Raw genomic sequence first — 16,288 nt, forward strand, 5'->3', positions numbered from 1 at the left:
ACACCAGAGCGACCGTTACAGCGATTCTCCTTCACAAACAGGTTGACATGGATGCTGCGCCGCTGCCTTTGTTACCTGATGAAGTTCAGCACGATGTAGCCGCTTCTGTCCTGGGTGCAGTTTTACTGTTGCACTCTTATTTTTAATTGCTCTAAAGCACTAACGTAGTGACCATATCTACACTTACTTTGACATCGGGCCTGTAGCGGGACGAAAAGCAGCAAGCTCGATGTTTTTGTTTTTCCCTCTTTCTACCCACCCAGTGTGCAGATAAGCGAGAATTTTGTTAACACAAGTAGCAGCACAATTGTAACTACAATTACTGAAACAGTACTCTGTTACTGATTACTGTAATATCTACAAGTTGTTGTTTGAGGCACTTCAGCGAGTGTTGGAGCGGAGCGAGGATGGAGACAGTAACGTGTAAAACACACAGTAAATACACAAAGTGCTTCAGTGTGTCAGCTAATGCTAATGCTACTGTATTACTCGCATAGAGAGAAGTGAGAGCTAATTCCCCCAAGACAGACAGCACAGGAAAGGAAAAGAGAGCGTAGAGCTAAAGGAAGGACAGCTCAGCCCTACGTTTCTTTCTCACTGTTGTCCCGACTGTATCGTTATTCTGTGGACACAAAGTCATCATCTACAATGCAGGCGACAGGAAGCAGAAATTAGCTTTGGCTGAAAGGTAGATGGTCTATGCCAGGGGTGAGCGATCCAGGCCTCGCGGGCCGGTGTCCTGCAGGATCTCACCCTGGGTCAGCACACCAAATGATTAGTTCCTTTCCAGGCCTCTGCAGAACTACAAGACATGTTAAGGAAGTAATTTAGCCATTTGAATCAGCTGTGTTGGATCAAGGACACATCTAAAACCTGCAGGACACCGGCCCTCGAGGCCTGGATCGCTCACCCCTGGTCTACACCTTAGCGTTGGGTGAGGAGGTCAGTAAGTGAAAGAAAATGTTTAACGAGGTGAAGTGCTACACATTTATGCGGCATCATTCATGATTGAAGAACGTGAATAATGGTTTAAAACACCTTATTAGTTTTTGACATTTTCCATTAAACGGTTCTCAAACGTCACTTAATATCAGAGTGTTTCTTGATTTGAGATTAGTCGTTTAGTCCAGTTTACTTTTCCTCGTTTAGTCGACCAAGTGTCAGGAACAAGGGTGATGTACAGAGCTGCAGAACAAAACAGAGGGACAAAGCTGATGAGGCATACCATGAAGACATGGGAAAGAGTTGAAGCCAGGTTAAGAAGAGAGGCGTCAATCAGTGCGTGGCAGTATGGCTTCATGCACCGAGTGGAAGAGCACTACAGATGTGACGCTTCACCGAGTCTTTATGGATCAGAGAAAGCAGATGATACAGTGCCAAGAGAGGAGCTGTGGTTCTGCATGAAGAAATCAAGAGTGGCAGAGAAGTATGTGAGGGTGGTGCAGGACGGGCGTAAGGATGGTGAGATTACATCAGGGATCTGCTCTGAGCCCACTCTGGCGTGCAGTGCTAATGGGCAGAGTGACAGGTGAGGCCAGAGAAGCACCTGTTTGCAGACGACACTCATCTGTAGTGAGAGTAGAAATCCAACATCCTATGAGGTGGAGGAATGCTCTGGAGAGAAGAGATGAAAATCAATAGAAGCATAAGTATAAATACGAGTCGGGCAGGTGGGACAGTGCAGACGCAAGGAGTAGAGACAGTGATGGTAGAAGAGCTTCAGTAGCTGGGGTCAACCATCGAAAGAAGTGAACAGTGCACACGAGGGGTGAAGAAGAGTGCAGGCAGAGTGGAGGTGAGTGCAGGGGTGAAGCGTCAAAGTAGGATAGCAAGAGGGAAGCAGACGGTTATAAGATGGTAATGAGACTTGCTATATGCATGGCTGGGTGTTGTTTGTGGCTGAGCTGCAGAGCAGGGATGGAGCAGTGGGTTCCGGCTGTGGTGAAGGAGAGGCTGACGCCACAACAGCCAATTATGCCTCCCCTACTGAAGTAGGACAGGGAACCTGGAGGACAGACAGCTGAGCAGAGCACAAAGCAGAGGGCTGACTCAAGTGAGTGCTAGGAAGTGACTTCACAAGTCACTTCCTTCTTCAATGCCCTGTACCAACACAGAGCAGAGCAGCTACCTGAACGCTGCTCAGACAGAGGTCGATTATCTTGTTAATAATTTCACCTCCTCACTACGTACGACTCTGGATACTGTAGCTCCTGTGAAAACTAAGGTCTCTAATCAGAAGTACCTGACTCCGTGGTATAATTCTCAAACACGTACCCTAAAGCAGACGACTCGTAATCTGGAGAGGAAATGGCGTGTCACAAATTTAGAGGATCATCATTTAGCCTGGAGAAATAGTTTGCTGCTTTATAAGAAAGCCCTCCACAAAGCCAGAACATCTTACTATTCATCACTGATTGAAGTAAATAAGAACAACCCCAGGTTTCTCTTCAGCTCTGTAGCCAGGCTGACAAACAGTCAGAGCTCTGTTGAGCCAACCATCCCTTTAACGTTAACTAGTAATGACTTCATGAACTTCTTCACAAATAAAATTTTTATCATTAGAGAAAAAATGACCAATAATCATCCCACAGATGTAATATTATCTACAGCTACTCTTAGTACCATTGATGTTAAGTTAGACTCTTTTTCTCCAATTGATCTTTCTGAGTTAACTTCAATAATTACTTCCTCCAAACCATCAACGTGTCTTTTAGACCCCATTCCTACAAAACTGCTCAAAGAAGTCCTGCCATTAATTAATTCTTCGATCTTAAATATGATCAACTATCTCTAATGATCGGCTATGTACCACAGGCCTTCAAGCTAGCTGTAGTTAAACCTTTACTCAAAAAGCATCTCTAGACCCAGCAGTCTTAGCTAATTATAGGCCAATCTCCAACCTTCCTTTCATATCAAACATCCTTGAAAGAGTAGTTGTCAAACAGCTAACAGATCATCTGCAGAGGTTTATTTGAAGAGTTTCAGTCAGGTTTCAGAGCTCATCACAGCACAGAAACAGCTTTAGTGAAGGTTACAAATGATCTTCTTATGGCCTCTGACAGTGGACTCATCTCTGTGCTTGTCCTGCTAGACCTCAGTGCAGCGTTCGATACTGTCGACCATAATATCCTATTAGAGCGATTAGAACATGCTGTAGGTATTACAGGTACTGCACTGCAGTGGTTTGTATCATATCTATCTAATAGACTCCAGTTTGTGCATGTAAATGGAGAGTCCTCTTCACACACTGAGGTTAATTATGGAGTTCCACAGGGTTCAGTGCTAGGACCAATTCTGTTTACATTATACATGCTTCCCTTAGGCAGCATCATTAGAAGACATAGCATACATTTACACTGCTGTTCTGTCATTGCCTGTTCGTAGCTAGTACTAGCAAAATAAAGTTATATTGTTTATAGCGGTAATCAGTTCAAGTATTAGTATAACACTAAGTCTATTTTTATGTTTGTGAAGTAGGGGCTGGCGATATATCGAACTTACTCGATGTATCGCTAGTTTTTCCATGGCTGAAATCGCTTTATCATAAGCTGTTTGCAAAATGCGGTAATTTGACAAACATGCTGTAAAACTATTGTCGCTAAAAGGCAGCAGCGCCACAAATGTCTTCCACCAGCTGAAAAGTCATTACCTGCAAAATGAATGTTTACAACTCTGCATGTGACCGTCTCTCTACGCACCAAAGAACAAGTTAAATAAACTACCTGTGACGGTTAGTCGTTTTATAGTCGCTATCCAGACTTGTGTCTGTAATCTGAGGTCATCACATTTTTTTATTTTCTCATTTTTATATGTTATAAATAAAACAGAGCACCTTTTTAGTGTTGACCACAGACTTACTGTCACAGTCACAGTGTGGAAAACCTCTGTGTGCAACTGTGGGTAAAATCAAACGTTTCAATTCATTCAGACTTTTTGTTTTCATGTCTATTTGAATAAGTAAACCAGCGCAGTGTTCGGCACTACATGGTTAAAAATAACATTTAAGGTTATTTACACATATCCTGATATCAGATAAAAATATCGTGATATCAGGTAAAAAAATAAATAAATAAATATCGTGATGTCAGGTAAAAAATATCGTGATATCAGATTTTCCTCATATCTCATAGCCCTCTCAGACAAAACTGTTTTTATTATAGCGGAAGTGTAATGTGAGGCATTCAGTTTAGCCGCAGGGTCATGCAGCGGTCATCATGCTATGCTCTATACACTTGACTGCATGCGTGTAAAACAAATACATAAATGTAAAACAATACTAATTAACTTGGGGAAATAAAAGAGGCTCAAATCTCTAATAAACAGATAACAAATAAATACATGGCATCGTCTCATTGTCAAAGAAGACAGGCAGAGGAGACAACATGATGTTGATGTCTGGGAAGGAAAGCGGACATTTCTATGTCTTCTCTGATCTCACGGACGATTCTCCACCACAGCGATGCACTTTGACTGCTTTACACTCTTTAGCGTTAGGAGGCGGCTAATCGCTTCGAGTCAGGAGATGCTAGAGCGAGATTTCCCTTCCAGGCCTGCAGTTAGCCGTTTGATCTGTCTCTGAAACAAAAGTTTGGCTTTCTTAAAAACGTATCACTGTCCTAACGCTGCCCATGAACAGCTGCTCTGTTGCTGAGGATCAATCATTTGGGAAACTGAAGCGATGCCTCCTCTGGCCTCCTCTCTTCCACTCCTTCAAGCTTTTTATGCCACTACTCCACATCTTTGCTCTCCTGTGCTTCATCGCATTTTGCTGGTCATCTCTGCACTTTGCTCCCCCCCACCTGTCATCTGACCTCCGTGTGTGGCTCACAGCTGATCGCTGGACAGCTGGTTTCCACTGATAATGTTTTATGGTCCAACTCCTCATACCTGGAAACCAGTACTGTTTGGATGTGGTGCTCTGTGCACACACTAAGTGATGTGAATTGCACTTTTAGAAAAAAGGGAGAGTTTTTAAAGCAAAGCTTTTTATACTAATGTTAAAACAACGGTTCCCCAGCGTTAATCAATAATCCATCCTCACCATCTTTGACTTTTCCTCTCAGTGTCGAGCTCTGCTGCAAACAGACAGACCCAGCTCTCAAAAGTCTCCATGAGTCTGTTCATCTGGACATGAATCAACTTTTGATTGTGTTCATGGTCCAGATGAACAGAATCAGCTTCCTGGGATTTCCACACCTGGACTCTGGTCACACATTAATGACCACATCCTCTAAATATGGACATTTGTGACAGTTGGTTCAGGGGGCGACCGCGGTTCAGGGGGTTGGAAAGCTCATCTGTAACCGGAAGGTTGCCGGTTGGATCCCCCAGCTCTCTCTGTCCTGGTCGTTGTGTCCTTGGGCAAGACACTTCACCTACCGCCTACTGGTGATGGCCAGAGGGGCCGATGGCGCGATATGGCAGCCTGGCTTCTGTCAGTCTGCCCCAGGGCAGCTGTGGCTACCTGTGGTTTGCCTGCAGTGTGTGAATGTGAGAGTGAATGAATAGTGGAATTTGGGTGCCTAGAAAAGCGCTTTATAAATGCAATCCATTACTGACATGTCCAATTTTGGATGAACAGAATGCAACTGAAAAGCACCATCAAACACAGTCGCAGCTCAAGCTCAGCTCTCATTACTTCAGTCACTTTGGAGCTTTATCCAAGTTTCCAATGCACAGCAGGTTCAAATAGTTTCTCCGTCCTACAAAGTCCTGAAAATAATCAGAGTGAAGCTAATTCAATAACCAGCCAAACACAAACTTACAGAATTTAGAAATGATTCTTTTTAAATAGGGTCAGAAAAGCTACGGTTTACTGATTGTTTATGTTTACACAGCTTGAGACATGCTGGGAAATGCAACATGAAGGTCGTGTTAGGGAATAAAGACTGATTATCTATCCAGCTGCACAGCAGCAGAGCTGGATAACCGATGGATCACAGTTTGCTAACTGTACTGTACAGTTAGCAGCCTTGAATTATCCCAGTGTTCTGGGACGACGTTTAATCCTCTCAGGGTGATGTCCAAACTGAGGCACCAAAATATTCATCCCAGGTTTCCCTTTAAATCTGTAGTTAGAGCCATAAAATAATTGTAACCAAACATGGAATATTCTCAGTGAGACGCAGTGAGAGAGATGATCCAGAAACGACTCAAACCAGCTGCTGGAGAACGGTGCAGCAGGGACAGGTGAGACTTCATCTGCAGTTTTTCATATAAAACAGCGCTGTGTGCGTGGACCAGGGCTCAACACGTCCTGCACCAGATGTTATCTGGAGTTTGAATGGCACATGGAAAAAGCCCGTCTAAAATACACACTAAACCATTTTATGAAGAGGCCTCAGAGTCATACCTGAGCTCAGATTTGTGATTATAGACATTTGAAGAGAAACCAGCAGATGCGCCTGTAGCCGACACACCGCAGATGCTCCAGAGACTAAAATCCAGAGTCAGCGCAGTCTTTAAATGCTTTTATTTTTAGTCTCTGGTGAGCTCGGGCCCCTGGAGCTCTCACTACAGAGCTGCAGTGACAGAGACGTGGACACAGGAACTCTCCAAATGTTCACGCAGGAGTTCTGGACCCTAAGATGGGTGCTGCCAAAGCCTGTGGCGGATTTCTCATGTTCTGTATGACATAGCAGGGAAATGTGTTCACGTCAGACATGAGCTGCAGTGTTGTTTGTTCCAAACTTTGACACAAAGCTATCCTGCTGTGTGCTGCTGTCGTGGTCCAGCAGGGAGGCCTGTGACCTGCAGAATCAAGGCTAGGCTACGTGGTCGGTGCAGACACCGCTGAGGACACAGCCTGATGCTTCCTGCGTGTGGAGGAGTTGCGGAGATGCTAGTCATCTTGTGTCACATTAATAAAAGTAGCATGTGTGGCTAAATCACACCTCAAACACCACAAGCACGACTCGGGCTAGCCTCCAGGTCCACCATCAGCAGCCCTCTGAGCGCAGGCCTCGCAGCACCGCTCGCCGTCAAACTTTGTCCGCACCACAATTCCGCACGACACAGCACGAAGCGCTAAACTGCGTCTTTGTGCTTTGAACAGCGGTGTGTGCGCGCGCGCGTGTGTGCGCGTGCTGTTGTCGCAGCAGGCTGCAGATGCTGCGAGGCTGGAGAGAGAGGCGAGCAGGCCCGACACAAACACAGCTCCGCAGCCGGAGCTTCCCCCGCCACGGAGCCCGGCCCGCGAGCCGGGTGAGCCGGGGCCGCTCGCATTTCCAGCCCTGCGCCGCAGCCCACCGCCCGGGCTCCAGCCGCCGTTTCCCGAACCTTTCCATCCAATTACCTCCGCTCGGAGCCCGTGTCCCCTGCCCAGCTTCGACCCGCTGCCGTGGGGCTTACCTCCTCATCCTGCGGACCTCCCGGGATCCCCGACGAGCAGGACGAGTCCAGTCCGGCGCCCAGCTCGTCCAGGCCCCGCTCCCTGCCCGGCTCCAGCTCCGTAGTGTCTCCGTTAAAGACGGGCGGTGGGGACTCGGCGCTGCTCAACGCCGCCATTTTAAACTGCGAGAAAGTGAGTGGAAAATAATCGAGGAAAACGCAACCCGGTGCTGAGGACAGGAGGGGGAGACAGAGGCACGGGCCAGAGCTCCGGACCTCTTTCGATTGAGTAAAACCGGAAAAAGCAGCCGTTTGAAACGACCACGGAGAGCTTCTTACAGCCTTCCTGCGTCCACCTGCCGCTGGGAGCTTCAGGTGCCCGGGACGCTGAACACGCAGGAGTGCTGCAAGGTAGCAACCCTGGATGACCTGAAGCGTGCCGAGTGCCAGGATTCAGCCCCTCAGTACTCAGCGTGGTAGGAAACGCGGGCTTAGCATGAGCGAACCGTGGCTGATTATGAGTGTGCGCTCAGCCAAAGTGAAACAAGTCCGCACAAAGATGGCAATGCAGTGAGACAGAACATTAACAACATCTGAATTAAAACTTTTATTCACATCAAGTCCACTTATTTAGCAGCCTTCTTATAGATCACAAGTGGGGAACTCCAAGTGTCCAGGGCCGGTGTCCTGCAGGTTCTAGATACCTGAATCAAATGATTAGTTCATAACCAGACCTCTGGAGAACTTCAAGACATTTAAATCAGCTGTGTTGGATCAAGGACACATCTAAGACCTGCAGGACACGGGCCCTGGAGGCCTGGAGTTCCCCACCCCTGGTTTAGTAACTACCTGCAATAGCAAACCTTTTTCTTAATGTCACGGAAGTCAGAATGCAGTAAATGGATGGGCTGCTACTTAAAGAACACCTTAATACTCAATGTGAGCACTCGAAGCACTTTCTCCTACAATGAGACGCCTCATTCACCCAGTCGCACACACTCATAGTGCTTTTATCTGTGCCCAAGTACTGTCCGACACACACACACACACTGCATCCATCGGAGTGTCTCAGGGTTCAGTATGTTGCCCAATGATACTTCAACTCTTGGACAGTAGGAGCTGGCAATCATCCCGATTGGTCGATGACTCCACCAGCCTCAGTATTTCACAAATTGTTTAATGCCCACATGTGCTCACGTCTGCAGGTCGACCCAGAAAAACAGACTGTGGATAGCAGCATATGCTGAGCGTTTCCTACATGGAGGGATTTTATCTCCCTCTTCTTGATTTTTCCTCCTTAAAGGCAATAAAACAAAGTTTTGCACCACTCTGCAGATTTATCACATTGACTTTATTGTGAAAAATAAGGGTGTCTACTTCTATACATTTGAGCCGTTCCATCCACAGTCAAGCTGTCAGCAGCTAACGCTTCCTCCTGGGCTGTTCGACAGAAAGACATTATTATGTGGTAATAAGATATAAGCACAGCCCTCTTACTGCCACACACACGTTCAATGACATACACAATTTAACAGAAGTGGGATACGCCCGACTCAGAGCGTCCTGTCAGCACAGAAACACAGGACAGTCCCGACCAGTGGAACGCTCTCAGGACCAGCATCCCAGCACGGTGCACAGCAGCCAGCGCAGCCTGCACAGAAACCGAAGAACGTGTCCTGTGCAGCCTCGGGGAGCAGACGTGCCGCAGTTCACTTCTTCTTGCCTGCTCTCTTCCCCTCTCCTTTTTTTGGCGTCCCTTTTCCTCTCAGTTTCCTCAGACGACGCATCTCCTCCTTGAAGTCTTCATGCTCATCTCTAAAACAAATTAAGGATTTGATTAGACACAGTTTTTACTTCTGCCATACTTACATGCACTTCATCTTATGGGTTTCACTGTTTTTCATATGAGATCTCTTCAGAAAGTTATCAAACCATCACTCAGGACTTTCTGGTGAAGCAGAAGAAAGCCACTTTGAATAAGTGTACAGGACATCTCTGCAGACTTTACCTGCACAGGTATGTAACATAACAGCTACCCGAGTATATCTGTGACCCATTTGAACTTTTTGTTTCCCACTGGGGGTGATCACTAAAGGCAGTAAGGGTGTGGAGGCAGCAGAGGGCTGTGAGCTAAACCTGGTGGAGGAGTGGTGCAGCTAATTTGCTCCCTCCAGGCTGCTCACTGGTCGTCTGTCACATTCAGTGGACTGGTGGACATTAAATGGACACACAATCATACAGTGAAGCAGGTTTATCTAACATTCACACTCTGATGGACGGATCGGGGGCAACCGGGGTTCAGTGGGACACTTTGACACATGGACATGAGGAGCTGGGGATCGTTTCCTCGACCTCCCAACTGGTAAATGACCCACTCTCCCATCACTGAGCCACAACCAGTCACTTAAACACAATGATGTTCTTCATTCTTCTCCACACATCTTGTGCTGTTAGCTAGTAGTCCTTGTATTTCTTCAGCTTCGCCTTCAGCTCATGCTGGACCCTCCTGAGTGGGAGCCTGACCTGGAAGCTTTAAGCCAGGGATGGGATCTAGATATCACACCTGAATCAAATGATGAGTTCATTACCAGGCCTCTGGAGACCTTCAAGACATGCTGAGGAGGTCATTTAGCCGTTTAAATCAGCTGACGCATCTAAAACCTGCAGGACGCCCGGAGTTGGACACCCCTGATCTGAGCAGTTAAACATGTCTTTAAGGGAAGTAATGAGCCAAAGCTTCTTGTTCACAGAGCAACATACAGCCCTGAGATGGTAAGATGGTGTAGTTACACACAAATGTGATATACTCTGTCATACAGCTTATTAATGTCCTCTCAATGTGGTTTACAAAGTTTATTCCAGCACGTGGACCCCTGCAGTGCCTCAGCAGCTTCAAATAGCCAGCCTAATAACTCCAGTGACACTGTACGCTTTAGCAGCATTACCACACAGCATGCCTCGTTCTCTGTTCTAGTGCACACTCAACTTATTGTTGTCTAGTGAGGCGTGGTTAAAATCCCCACTGGTAACCATGAGACATTTTCCATAACAGGATAAATGATGACACCTCCACATCACATGATCTTTGAATGCACACAAAGAAACAAAACCCCTGATGAATAATACAGCAAATCATTTGGATACAATCAGTTCAATATCTGGGCCACAGAAACATTTCATCACAAAACAGAATAAATAACAACACAAATGCATATCTAGTAACAAGGTAATTAGTAATTAAGAATAATTAAGTGATTAAAAACTAGTGGGAAGTGTGGGAGTGGCAGGATGTTGTCAGGCTGCACAGCTCCATGGTAGGAAAGCCTGCTCCAGTGAGCAGTGGGTCAGCACGAGGCCACGCCGACGCTGAGAAACAAGAACTGTCGTCGAGTTACAGTCCAGACGTGAACCACACTTTACATTATTAACATTTATGGATAGAATCGAAGATGCCGTCCAATATGCCAAAATCAAAGAAAGCAGAAAACCCCTCTTCTTCAGACTTACCCATGATGACCTTTAAAATATTGCATTCAGCGTCTTATACTTTGTAAAGGAGTCATTTCAGTTTTTAACAAAAAGGCAAAGCAGTCAGAGTACTTTCTGAAGCAACTGCAGTTCACATTTCCCCCATTTATAAGTCACTTCAAATTCTTTCTGAAGTAATAAATAGTGGCTGATAAACTTCAGAGGCACCGACAGAGGCAGAGGGCGGAGCTTGGATCTCTCTCGGGATTCCGGCCTTCACTTCCTGTTTATCTTTTTTGGTTTTGGAAACAATGTAACTGCTCCTGCACTGACATACTTATTGTATGTTACAGTGTTTCATGCTGAATTTCAATTATTTATAAAATGTATTTCAAACAAAACATTTTAGCGTGCATATTCATATTTGTTTGCTGTTTAATCAGGATGATCCTCAGTAATCAGTTCATTATCACAGCTACACTGTAATCTAATTACATTTTTAAAGGGAGAAAATGACAACAGTGGGATTTGTTTCACATTTCTTTGTAAATCCCACAAAAAATGAAAATAAATGAACTTTCAAACTCTTAAAACTGTGTTTCAGCAGCACAACTGTGTAAAAATAAATGAAGCCATGTTTGCTTTTACAAAGGTAAATACTGTCATCGTATCACAGGTGTATTCTACTGTACCTGAACAGACCCATGAACCTGAGCTTCTGGGTCACAGCGTAGTAAATCTTGTGGTGTGGGTACCAGTCATACACCTCCTTCCTCTTGGCCGTAGGGGGCTCCTGGAATAGCTGGACCACCTTCATAGATTTCGGGTCAGTTGGATGCACAACTTCTCCAAAGATCTGTGAGCTCAGTCTGGCCATCCGCAATGCATAGCTGGACAGGCCTGCCATCACTGATGAGCACAAGAAACATAGAGTTTGACATGTGACGAGTTTGGACACGCCTTCTCATTTAATGTTTTTCTTTATTTTACTACTTTCTACATGGTAGATACAAACTGAAGACATCAAATAAGTCAAACAGGATATATGGAGTTACGTAGCAAAGAAAAATGTGAAAAATAACTCTAAACACGTCATATCACAATGTACAGTTTTTGGGTTTCTTTGTGGTACAACTTATCTGTTTAATCAGCATGAAAGTTACATGAACGTAGCATGTGTAAGAGTATTCTACGTAAGTTTTTCTATGATTTTAAAAGAGCTGGTGATTCATCTTCATGGTAAGAAAGGACTGAAAATTTTGGGCTTTTATTTGGAGGAACAATGAGATGCTCGTGCTTGTCAGGGAACACTGGACCAGCTCTGCGTCCACTCAAAACATTCAAGGGCGTCTGGGTGTTTGCCCAACTAGCCTGTGTGTGTTTTGTGGATTTGGAGCAAGCATTTGACCGTGTCCCTCGGCTTCCAGAGTAAATCGAGCCTGTTGTTGCAGGGTCCAGTTCCCGTGAAAGCTTAGTCTGCGCTGCATGCAAAAAGTCAGACTCATCTTCAGTGGGTTTTGGACTCTGCTGTTCTGCTCATAATATTTATGGACAGAAGTTCTAGTTTGCACTCAAGGGGTAATGTGAGAGTCTAGTTCATTACCAGGCGTCTGGAGAAGTTGAAGGCATGTTGAGGAGGTTGTTTAGCCATTTAAATCAGCTGTGTTGGATCAAGGACACGTCTCAAACCTGCAGGACACCGGCCTTAGAGGCCTAGAGTTCCCCCACCCCTGCTCTACACGATGGCTTGGCTTCGCCTTAGAGACAGGGTGAAAAGCTTGGTTATTCAGGAGGAGCTTGGAGTAGAGCTGTTACTCCACCACACTGAAAGGAGTCAGTTGAGGTGGTTCGAGTATCTGACTAGGATGCCTCCCTGACACCTCCTAGGTAAGGTGTTCTGGGTATGTTTCACTGGAAGTAGATCTCAGGGCAGACCCAGGATACACAGAAGAGTAGATTTCTCAGATTTTTTGGAAATACCTTGGTGTCCCCCCAGGATAGCTAGAGAAGGTGGCTGAAGAGATGGAGCTCTGGGCGTCTCTAATATGTACTTATTGGGACATATAGCTGCATATGACTGGAATGCATACAGCAAGAACTGGTTTATTTTCCTCGCACTAATACACAATACGTAAAGGAAACAATAAAAAGCACAGTGAACATTCCTCCAAAAACATTTAACATACCATGTGCCGTAGTATAGCTAGCCTTCTCCCTGATGCTAATGTAATAACTAGCTTCAAGGGTTAATAAAGATCAGCAGGTTTTGGCCTGAACTGGAAAATGCAGCGTTAGCATCTAAATGATCTGAGACAATTGAGTCGGTCGTGTTGATTATTGCTGTAAATTATGAGAAAGTACAATTTTTCCTCTCTCTGCTAAAGGAGCTACTAAAGGAAACACATGTTAGAGCTGTTTCTTATAGTTTATAAACTGCATAATATGCTGTATTATTTAATTTAGTCCAGCCTGTTCTGGTCTTGGAGAAACGGCATCATTTCCATAGAAATGAATAAAGAATTCTGATTGAAGCACCATTGCTTATCATTTCAAATATTTAACTGCAGGTCACGTCACTCACAGAGCACAGTGGAGTACACACATACACTGGTTTGTCGGTAGCAGCTCCTGAAACGCAAGACTGCCACACATCTGTTCGACCAACACCAGTTGATCTAAGCGCCAGTTAATCTGGAACACCGGTAAACCCAGGAGTCCGGCGGCGTAGATTTACATAAACTCGCTAAATCCAGATTATAAACTATGTTAACTTATCAAAGTGCGTTCGTGGGTCCGTATAATTCAGTTAGCAAGGTTCGTTGTATTGCAGATTTAGAACTATTAGTAATTCTATATTAGCACGTTTTTAGTTACTTTGGGTCAGCTGGGATAAATTATACCGGGAGGCCGACGAAGTGAGTTAGACTGGATCACTGAACAGCAGGTGAATATGAGAAGTAGCGTTTCTGATGCTGCAGTCACAGGACGATCTGTTAACACTGTTCTGTGTTTGAACAGGAGGAAGCAGCTCGTGTCTGTGAGCTGCTGTGAGCAGACGAACAGCTTCATGACAGTGAAATTAATTCTTACCGCAGCTGCGCACGGCGTTGTTTCCCGAATCTGTCTGTAGCCTCTGCTTCAGGTAACAGGTAACAGTGCACACGTTCAACTAACCGTAACCTTCACCAGAGACGGTGCATCACGCGTGACACATGCTCCGTGGAGCTGATTGGCTTGTTCCTCTTACTTCCTGTTTGTGCGACTCTGTGTGAATTACGCATATCTATCGTTGGAACAATTAGTAGTTTTTATTACACATATGTGTACCCGTTAGCCGTCATTAAATTCTCGAAAACACCATCCTAGAAAACAGTATCCTAGTCGATATATTCTAATTGATCTACGCATACACCAATGCGTTTACGCAATCAAAGCGGAAGTCCGTCCCTGTTAATAGTTCCGTGGATGTGACAGGTATAGGCAAAGTTCCGCTTAAATGCAGCTGTTCGCTTATAAGTGCAGGAGGCGCAGATTTTTAATTCGGCTTGGTAATAATGAGACGGAATTGGTTTGAAATACACTGTTGGGTTTCACTCAGAATTTCCAATGTACCTGCTTTCACATCTAAGGATGTTCTTTACTTTATGGACAATCTGGATTCTGAAATCTCAGATGTTGTCAATTTTGTAATAGTGCTATGTAAGTTTTTTTATTCATTTATGTAAGTGGAAGAATGCCTCTCCTATGTTTACCGTCTTCTTGAATTACTTTTGTCAATATTTTAAGTCACTTAAGCTTATTTCAAATATGAACAAAAAAACTGCTGTACTATGCTGTAAAATCACAAAATACTTGCTATTCTAATTTTCCTGCCTGTGTCAAAAGGTCTATGTTCCTTATTACTTTACCCTAGAAACGTTTATTTTCTCACTGTAAAGTTATGATGACTTGCTTCACCATCTTTATAATGTAAATTGTTACAATTCTGGTCTGTTTCCTTGACTTCTTTTGTATATGAAAATTTCTTTCAATAAAATAATAATAATAATGAGACGGAAGCATTTCAAAACAACATTTAGCCCACGTGTTCTGCAGCACATAATTCAATCAATTACTCTTTACTGACACACTTTACGTCCATCGTTAAAAAAACAAACAACAAAAAACACAACATATAAACTTAATAAAAAAATAAAATATTAGTAAAGCTGGTATAGCTGGTAAGGGCGGGCTAGCATCATATTAAATATCCTGTGGATTAAGAATGAGACTCAAGTTTATATTCATGTGCAGACAGATGAATGAATACTTCTGACAACATACTGTAGCAAACCTGTCGAACACTAAAGGTGCTTTCTAAAAGTCTCATTTTGCAGCACTTTTATCTATGCTTAATACTTTTTCTGACACACACACACACACACACACACACACACACACACACACACACACACACACACACAGGCACAAATTGGGTTTAATTTGCGCCTGTATAAATAAAAAACTGTAAATTCATAATGATATTTTAATAACATTGTTTTGTTTGTGACATTTCATTAATACCTTTCTATTCAACATATCTTTGCTATTTACTTTCTTTCTGTCATTCCTTTTCACACAATCTCGAGTGTTTGCGTTCCTGACAGTTAAGTTCCTTGTATTTAGTTATTTGTATTTTCTCCAGCAATAAAGCTGTTGTTAAGTTCAGTCCAGCTTGAGAATCCTGTATTTGGGTCCTAACCTGCCTGGCCCACGCAACGTATCATGAGACGTTTAAGGTCGGTGCATGGGACCCATGGCTCAGTGCTCTATGGGACCACAGTGCACACGTGTGCTTGAACCTGCCAACAGAGTCGCTTTACTGTAGTCACATTCACTCAGCCAGTCCAGAGTGGAGCACAACCAGCAATAGTGTAGTGTATAGTAGTGTAAGAATGCATGAGACAGTGTCATCAGTAGCACACTTGGAAAAGATGCTCTTGCAAACGTTTGTCTAAGAGCCGTGCGTTACACAGAACCTTTTTTTATTTACTGTGGTTGAATATGAGTTATTGAATAAAAAGCTCATCTACAGTAACAGCATCATGGTTTTGATGTTAGACTGTAAAAGTCTTGGTGACCTGAAGCGTTTTCACGTCTGAAAATAGACTTAAATTAAAATGTACCAAAGTAAAGCAAGGCTTTCATGTCAGACAGCTCTGTCATAAAGCTACTCACCTGTCAAATAATATGTGCATCCAGCCTTTACATTACAGGCATCTTGTGGCTGAAGAAAGCTGTGCTTGTTTCATCTCATGGCAAAGTGTATTTATCTCTGTCTGAAGGCATTTTCGTCTCATGTTAACAAAGACTGCAGATGAGCAAGCTGAGGGGCCAGCAGCTTGTTTCTGGTGGTTTGTGCATGCTCGTTGTGGATAAACTGCCACTCTGTGACTGAACTGATGGAAGGTATGGTGCCTACTGTTCTGAGATCAGTTAGACCAGCTACAGT

At 44.2% G+C, this 16,288-nt stretch overlaps 2 protein-coding genes across 3 annotated transcripts in view; both read right to left on the reverse strand.

Annotated features, from left to right (window-relative positions):
* braf (B-Raf proto-oncogene, serine/threonine kinase) overlaps positions 1 to 7,973 on the reverse strand; it is a 28,682-nt gene extending 20,709 nt beyond the window's left edge. Inside the window, exon 1 of one of the 2 annotated variants that reach the window (XM_005733197.2) lies at positions 7,351 to 7,973. In XM_005733197.2, the coding sequence (XP_005733254.1) occupies positions 7,351 to 7,506 (156 nt within the window). In that variant the 5' untranslated portion in view covers positions 7,507 to 7,973. The remainder of the gene's footprint in view (positions 1 to 7,350) is intronic. The other variant, XM_005733198.1, reaches the window with a different exon arrangement.
* A 686-nt stretch (positions 7,974 to 8,659) lies between these two features.
* mrps33 (mitochondrial ribosomal protein S33) lies at positions 8,660 to 14,265 on the reverse strand. Its single transcript, XM_005733199.1, has 3 exons — positions 13,888 to 14,265; positions 11,490 to 11,706; positions 8,660 to 9,144 (listed from the first exon to the last, which is right to left on the reverse strand). The coding sequence occupies exons 2-3, from the start codon at positions 11,702 to 11,704 to the stop codon at positions 9,039 to 9,041; spliced, it is 321 nt and encodes a 106-aa protein (XP_005733256.1). The 5' UTR covers positions 11,705 to 11,706; positions 13,888 to 14,265; the 3' UTR covers positions 8,660 to 9,038.
* Positions 14,266 to 16,288: the final 2,023 nt, after the last annotated feature.

This window comes from Pundamilia nyererei, unplaced genomic scaffold (genome assembly GCF_000239375.1).
Source record: "Pundamilia nyererei isolate P.nyererei 1_Seehausen unplaced genomic scaffold, PunNye1.0 scaffold00050, whole genome shotgun sequence".
In the NCBI taxonomy this organism is placed as follows: Eukaryota; Metazoa; Chordata; class Actinopteri; order Cichliformes; family Cichlidae; genus Pundamilia; species Pundamilia nyererei.

What these genes read in the sequence shown, in the direction of transcription:
- mrps33 (XM_005733199.1), bottom strand. Translation starts at nt 11,704, where the DNA reads ATGGCAGGCCTGTCCAGCTATGCATTGCGGATGGCCAGACTGAGCTCA. An exon ending in AGGTTCATGGGTCTGTTCAG is followed by an intron (nt 9,145 to 11,489) that starts GTACAGTAGAAT and finishes AATTTGTTTTAG; the next exon opens with AGATGAGCATGAAGACTTCA.